Source organism: Diadema antillarum, unplaced genomic scaffold (genome assembly GCF_040938485.1).
Source record: "Diadema antillarum isolate AM-2024a unplaced genomic scaffold, OU_Dant_1.0 seq00000462_RagTag, whole genome shotgun sequence".
Lineage (NCBI taxonomy): Eukaryota > Metazoa > Echinodermata > Echinoidea > Diadematoida > Diadematidae > Diadema > Diadema antillarum.
Genome location: NW_027271433.1, coordinates 131,892 through 139,234, shown reverse-complemented (window position 1 = coordinate 139,234; position 7,343 = coordinate 131,892). Strand labels below are relative to the sequence as shown.

General features: G+C 40.6%; 1 protein-coding gene across 2 annotated transcripts; it reads left to right on the top strand.

The window, feature by feature from the left end:
• The first annotated feature begins 786 nt into the window (after positions 1 to 786).
• On the top strand, positions 787 to 7,118 carry LOC139733143 (F-box only protein 6-like). 2 transcript variants are annotated; one of them, XM_071643985.1, is made up of 6 exons: positions 787 to 960; positions 1,105 to 1,339; positions 1,962 to 2,395; positions 2,980 to 3,232; positions 3,680 to 3,899; positions 6,429 to 7,118. In XM_071643985.1, the coding sequence occupies exons 3-6, from the start codon at positions 2,023 to 2,025 to the stop codon at positions 6,585 to 6,587; spliced, it is 1,005 nt and encodes a 334-aa protein (XP_071500086.1). In that variant the 5' UTR covers positions 787 to 960; positions 1,105 to 1,339; positions 1,962 to 2,022; the 3' UTR covers positions 6,588 to 7,118. The 2 variants fall into 2 exon arrangements, with proteins under 2 accessions (XP_071500086.1, XP_071500085.1); XM_071643984.1 differs by lacking the exon at positions 787 to 960 and having other exon boundaries at positions 980 to 1,339.
• Positions 7,119 to 7,343: the final 225 nt, after the last annotated feature.

The following is a 7,343-nucleotide window of genomic DNA, read 5'->3' as shown; positions in this document are numbered from 1 at the left end:
TGTTGAAGTCGTAATATTGTACTCTTTGTTATTCCCACAATTTATATTTGGACTGGTTTTTTAAAGTTTAGAGGCCGTTGTCCAAGTCAAAGTATTTGCTTATTGATAACCATCTCCTCCACCTGTATTTTAAGATTTGCCATGAGGTATATGTATTATTTCTCATGATTATATACTTGAAATGTGAATTATTGATTATATTTTCATGACTTGTGAATAATGTTTGGTATTGTCATACTTATTTTTCTTTCATATAGGCCTACAAGTGGAGAAATAAAACTTACTGAAAGTGAAACTGAAACTGTTGGTTGCTAAGGAAAATTATTATGAGACTGTACATTGTGAATAAAACCAACAAAAACAGCAGACGACTCCAAAATATGAATGATGGACTATCCTCTGGGCTGTAGGAGAAGGGCAAAGGGGAGAGAGAACAAAGCAAAAGAGAAAGGCTGAGAGAGGGGGAGGGAGGGCTCTGAAGCTGTGAGCATGCACCCCAACCCCACGCATGTCCGGAGGAATGAGATTCGGTGAACATGAGAGTAGGATCAGGAGGGGATTCCGTGAAGAGTGCCCTCAACGTCTCTTTTCTATATATTCGGAAATACACGATAAAGAATTGAAACTGTCTGTATCATGACCAATGCAGGAGTACAATATTTAGTATTTAATAATGTTAGTAATACTACTTAACTAGGGCACTGTAACGTTAGCACCGTTAGTTTTCAACCTTACACAGTCCTAATTGCGACCAGCCCGAACTGTGTTCAAGGGCAAGGAGAGCCGCGCCGGGACGCAGTCCCAGCTACTTCAGTCAGGCAATCCGTCACGCCCTCCCGATCCCTCCGATCACAGTCACGGGAGCCGGGGGCTGGCTAGCGGCTAGGGAGCTGGGCGAGGGTCCGGGTAAAGTGAAGGCCGGTCATCGAGCTACTGCACCACCAATCTGATCTGACGCTGGTGAAAGTCCCCTATCATCATTTAGCATTTAATACTAGCAGGCGCGGTACGTCGTCGTTACATTTATTTAGCAACCTGTAAACAATGATTAGACTGTTGAGTAACTGGTTAATTACTGTCTATATATATGGTCATGATGTGTAGGGGATCTAACGTTACACGGCCTGGCCCAGCGGAACAACCACGGAAGCGGAATTTGTGAATGTGAACCTACACAACCGTTTAGTTACAACGACAAAAAGTTGACGTAACGTTTGACGTCTGTCCACACTACATACACTTATACAGTCACACAGCTCGGAGTCAGCCGGGCCGGGGCCGGTCACGTCACGTCAGGGGAGAGAAGTTTCGAAAAGGAACTTTTGACTTTTTTTAGCTGGTAAGTATAGGGTTGTAGTTTTGTACTATATTATATACCACTCGGGGCCGGCGGACCTACTTTTCAAAATTGGGGGGGGGGGGGGGGGGGGAAGAAGGGGGGCACTTCCGGGTTTCATAGACAAGCAAAAAAAAAAAAGTGTTCAGCTGATCTTTCTCCTAGCCACTTCCGGGTTTCTTCAGCAGACAAGCATAAGAAAGAGAAAAAAAAAGGTCTTCAACTCATCTTTGTGCCACGCATGTACTTGCGGGTTAAAAAAAGTGGGGGGCCCAAATTCTGATGACACCTTATGTATTCCTTTGTATGGTGCACAAAAAGGGGGAAGGGCAACAGTTATGGGCCAGTCCAAAGGCTTTGGCCTGTTCCTGCATAGGATGTTCCACTGAAAAGTCTAGCTGCACAACCCCCATCACATAGAGCCCAAACTCCTTCCAATAAATCCATAGACGTTGTGTGGAGATGATGTGGAGATGAATTTAAGCTGTGTTTAGACGTCCAGGGCACTAAACTTGCTGGCACTTTGATCTAATTATGGAGTTTTGGAGATAACAGCACGATAGCAGCATGATGATCCATTTGCAACTTGTGAAATCATACTTCCTTACTTCCTTACTCTGCACAGGCCTGTTGCTGGACAGGGAAAAATAAAGAAAGTGGCAGCGTTGCGTGCAGCAATCCGTAAAATGTTTCGGACTAAGAATCAAGATGGGAGACAGGAGGGCAGTGCTGCGGGATCGCAAGTGGACGAGGCTGTGAAGAGTCACGGAGTGGACACTGACCGAGAGGGGACAATGGAAGGATGGATCGATGCCCTACCCTTTGAGGTCTTGCAGAGAATCCTGCTGTTTGTGCCCGAATGCGACCTGATGGAATGCTTGACAGTCTCGTCTGTGTGGTGTAAAGCCATCACTGAGCCCACCTTCTGGAAGACGAAGTGCCTTTATCTGGACCCGTACGTCGTGGAGTACGTGGCACCCTACCCACCTGATGACTGGCGTGAATTTTACTTCAAACGGCCATTTGGGAGAAACCTCATCAAAAACTGCAGTGGCCAAGGTAAAACTTTTCAAATTTTAGGTATTGAAGAGAATTAACAGGATCCTCCGCATCCCAGTTTTTAATTGGTTACCGTGTTAGACATTTTGTAAGAGTGATCTACTAACATTGATCGCACATTTCCAAATGTGTCACCACCAGTACTTAGGGATAGCCTGGTGGTAGTGCCACTGCCTGGAAAGCAGTAGATGAAAGGTTCAATTCCCACTGGTACCTTTTTCTGACATGTTTGTTAAAAATGTAAATCAGCAGTTGCGATCTTAAAAATTATATTTGTACAGAGGGCAGACCATTGATGAAAACTCATACCTCGTATCTTCACCCCTCTGCTTTATAGTCTCTTGCCTTCAACTTTATTATGTAGACAATTCATGGACTAAATCCAGGTGAAGTGAACATTGCAGCAACTTACCTAAACATTTGTTGAAAAGCAGAATTGAAAAGAGGGTTGACTATCACCTGTGTCGAAGCACTATCTCTAGTCGAGAGATTTTCAACTCGTGCACTGTGTACTGTATAAACAACACCTTTTTAGTTTGTAGACTGAAATGGTTTTGTGTGACTCATGTTTATTTTCATCACAGATAGTGGAAATGACAGAGACATGGCAAGTTGGACAGTGTTGAGCGATGGTGGAGATCATTGGCTCATTGAAACCAAGTGTCCGGGATCTGGTGCAATGCCAGAGGAGCTCCTGAGCCTTAGTAATGGCGACCCAAAGAGCTTTGCAACATCCTTTGGCCAGTGCGCCAGGGAGCAGGTCATTGACCTTCTGGCAGAGGGTTTCACCGAGAAGATGTTGGATGAACTTCAGCCTCCGATATTTGTGTCAGAATGGTGAGAAATAAAATTTTGGATGAATTTGATGTAATGTAAGATTTCACATTCACCTCCGGCTTAGATGTTGGTTTTATGCCCTTTTACAAGTCCAAACTGTCAATTAAAGAAGACCCTCGCTATAACAAGGGCCTGAGAACCATGGCAATTTCCATATCATATTTTATTTCTCACTTCATTAAGGTACAAAAACCAATAAACTTTTAAGTTGGGACCTGCAAAATGACCTTGTTGTAAGGGGGTTTACATATATGTATATGTTAGGATAGAGATCAACCTTTTTTCTAAGGTATGTGTAGTCATAACATATGTGCTGAAGATTTTTATATGAGTATACCGGTATATATTTTTCTCCATCTAGGAGGCAGTGTAGGGAAAGGAAAAAAAAATGAATTGTGACAGCCACAGTTTTCACTTTTTTCCTCATCCCTGTTTGTAACCATCCAGGTATGCTGCCAGATTTGACTGCGGCAACACGCTTGAGATCAAGGTAAGGCTCCTGAGAGACAGACCTAAGGTCCATGAGGTTACCCCGAAGGATAGAAGGCATCGACGCAGGCAGAGACGAGATGAACTCGTGGAACAAGACAAGTCAGATAACGAGGTTGACTGCTTCACCTTTGGTCCCCTACGCACAGAGCAGTGGGCAGATAGATCATGGAAACAGGTTAGATGTTACACATATGTTATGTCCAACCTCTTTCAAACAAGGTTCCTCTCTAGCTAGGATAGAGTTAAGTAGGCAATATTGTTTGTGTTTCGCAGAGGCACTAACATAGTGTGAAAGTCAATATGAAAGTCGTCCAAATACATTTAACAGCTGTTCCACCGCTATTTTGGGATATAAAAAGTAATCAAGTCAACAGGCAGAAGCATCCTATTGAACCTAGCAAATAATATTTAACATTCAAGTTGCTCTAAGTGTACAATTATTGATGTTGTTTTGTTTTGTTTTGATATTTATTTTTTGCCGAGCTTTCCCCTGAAGAATAAACACAAACTAATACTAATACTAAAAAAAAAATACAAACATACCTGTCCCACCACCACCACCACCAAAAAAAAAAAACCCAACATTTTATTGAGCACAAGTTTCTAACTCAGTCAAAAGTACCTTAACCGGAACTGCGCTAAGGCATCAAAGCACTATTGTTATTTAGCTGACTGCAGTTGCTTAGAGATGTCGGTGCATAACAGATATAAATTTCGCGGAAGTTGTTACCAAAAGAGGAATGAAAGTCAAATAAAGATAAATAGAAGACACCAGTGAAAGTTTGAGGAAAATCGAACTATCTGTTCAAAAGTTATGAACTTGTAAAGTATTTGTGCCACCATTGCTGGATTAAAAAGATTACTGTAAAAGTGGTTTCTTTCGCGTAAAGATACTTTCACAGATTCCATCAATGCCGACTTTTTCGTGTGTGTTTAAATTCGCGGTCGGTAAAATCTGTGAATTCACAGTCGGCAAAAAGTGTTTTATTTTGCACATGTAAACCCAAACTATAATCCAATTATTCTTTTATTTATTTAATAGAAATTCAAATTAAATATAGGCTTACCTGAAATCCCATCTCTCGAGTACTTTATAACATTCTTGTAAAACTATTGTTGCCTAGATGACCTACATTGCACGATATGTGTTGACCATCAATACACTCAATGCGCGGAATGTTCGCGTGTGCATGTGCGCAATAGCATAGTAACAAGCGGCGAGATCAAAACATTTCCTTGCGTGGTTAATTTCACATGACTTTTCAAAGCATTTTCGCGTGATATTAAATTCGCGGTTCAACCTCAAAGCACGAAAAGTGCGCAAATAAAACCACCGTGAAAGAAACCACCTACAGTACTACAGTTCTTGACGTGACATATGGAAAACAATAATGGTGTGGAGAAGAACAATGAACATAACTTTCACTTTTCTAGCACAAGAAAGAGCTTTGGACTTGTTTCTTTCAAAAAGCAGGGGAATGAAAATCCCCTTATATGTATCAGTAAAAAAGTGAGGGAATCAACACCCTCCATAAAAAAATCAAATTTTGATAAATTTTCGATATACTTTATTTATATTGTTTTCCATGTTATGGTAGGTCACAACACTGTTATAAGAACCATTATAGGCTGCCAATTTTATGAGTAGCTGTGACCGTAGAATGTTGATTGATTGAATGTAGAACTACTCTTCAGTTTTTTTTTTCACATACTACATTATGTGTTTTTCCAAAATTGTTATTTATGAAAGCATCTTGAAAGCAAGTGGCTAATGCTTGCACCAATTTTAAAGTCATGCAAAGTTAGATAGAAGGCTAGCGTTGTGATAACTCTGTTGATCTGTTCCTCACACACGGCGCACACAATACAGGCATATCCACAGACTGCAGATTGATTTCCTTTTTTTTTTTTTCTATGTATTCATGACTGGCTTTGTTTAATTTTTATGATTGTATTTTGGGGTTGGTTTATCTGTTCTGTTATTCTTTTCCAAGTCTTTCAGTGTTAAACATCATGTTCCATATGAGATACAGATACAAATGAATTAACCACTTTTGCATGGGCCATGTGTTATGCTCCCACTAATAAGCAGTTAAATATTTATGTCACACTGTTTTTCTCTCTAATACCACAAGATTTAGGGGGATTGTGTAGTTTTGGGTGAGACCTAACTTCAAATGGGAAAGAGCATGTAATTCCAAAAGGAATTCAACATTTATTTGATGAGTATTATTTTTGATATCACTGAGATATCTAAAAGAGAGCAATCCTAATAAAAGGTGGGACCCAACTTTTATTACGATCACTTTGTTTTACTTTGTTTTTGGATGTCTCAGCCATTCCAAAACTAATGTTCATCAAGTAAACTTTGAATCCCTCTTAGAATGGTATGCTCTGTAATATTTCATAAATGGCTACTTGATATCTTACAGAAGGTTAAAAGCCCAATCCTAATCTCCACCAAAACTGTATCGTCCCTTTCACCTCAAGATTTTAAAAGCTACATGTAGAAAGTCGTGAGAGCATTCATCATCATCCAACATCTATATCTTCACATTTTAACACCTTTATCTACAACTTTTTCTTCAATCATGTGCATCATATGAGGTTCCTTTCACACTCCAAAGCAAAATTTGTGTTCTTTGGGGATTATTGGTATTCCAGTTCACACAAAACTGCAATGAGTGTCTTATCACCCCCACAGACTTGCCACTGGTTCAAAGATTATGGGCCAGGTGTACGCTTCATACAATTTTGGGACTACAGCCAGGATACTCAGTTCTGGGCGGGCCACTATGGAAGCAAAATGGCAGGAGCAGAGGTGCGGTTCATGACGACTGAACCAGAAGAGCAGACATCATGAAATATAGTGGATCAACTTCGGCGTTAACATACATGGAACGTCTGTTTTATACAGTCTCCTCTACTTAGTATCTTTTCCTGGCAGGTTGTAAAATGATGCCGAGTATGAGTTCATCTCTGAGAAAAACATGTTTTGTATGATGGTGATGGCAACTTGCCAGTACATCTATTTAGCGTCCGTGGACTCTCTGCAAATCATTCGATCAGTCTTTCACTGAACATGTCATTTCATTTCAGCATTTGTGTGCTGTCAATTATTGTAATTCCCTTCTCACTGATCTCCCTTCTTCAAAGATTGCACCACTACAGTGCACTCCCGTTATAACGAGCATGGTTGTAACGAAATTCCGGTTATAACGAAGTAAAAATTTGGGCAGTAGCATTATCCACGTTATGTATTTTTATTGTCTATTTGTTCGGTTATAACGAAATTTCGATATAGCAAAAGAAAACTGCCAGTCCCAAGGACTTCGTTATAAGGGGAGTCCACTGTAAAAGGAATTTGAAATACAGATGCTGGGCTTGTGAGCCTAAGTACACATTGTACTAAAAGATCTGACCACATTGCTCCACTGCTCCAATCCATCCATTGCCTCCCCATACATCAACGTGTCACCTTAAAGCTATTCTTGTGGTTTATAAGACATGGGGTATAAAATAACAATGTCCCATCAAAGACTGGATTTCTCTCTCTGCTCCTCTACTTCAACCTGGTCTCTCTGCTCTTCTCTCTGCTGAATTTATGGTCTTTACACTA

What these genes read in the sequence shown, in the direction of transcription:
- LOC139733143 (XM_071643985.1), top strand. Translation starts at nt 2,023, where the DNA reads ATGTTTCGGACTAAGAATCAAGATGGGAGACAGGAGGGCAGTGCTGCG. An exon ending in CCGATATTTGTGTCAGAATG is followed by an intron (nt 3,233 to 3,679) that starts GTGAGAAATAAA and finishes GTAACCATCCAG; the next exon opens with GTATGCTGCCAGATTTGACT. An exon ending in CAGATAGATCATGGAAACAG is followed by an intron (nt 3,900 to 6,428) that starts GTTAGATGTTAC and finishes TCACCCCCACAG; the next exon opens with ACTTGCCACTGGTTCAAAGA.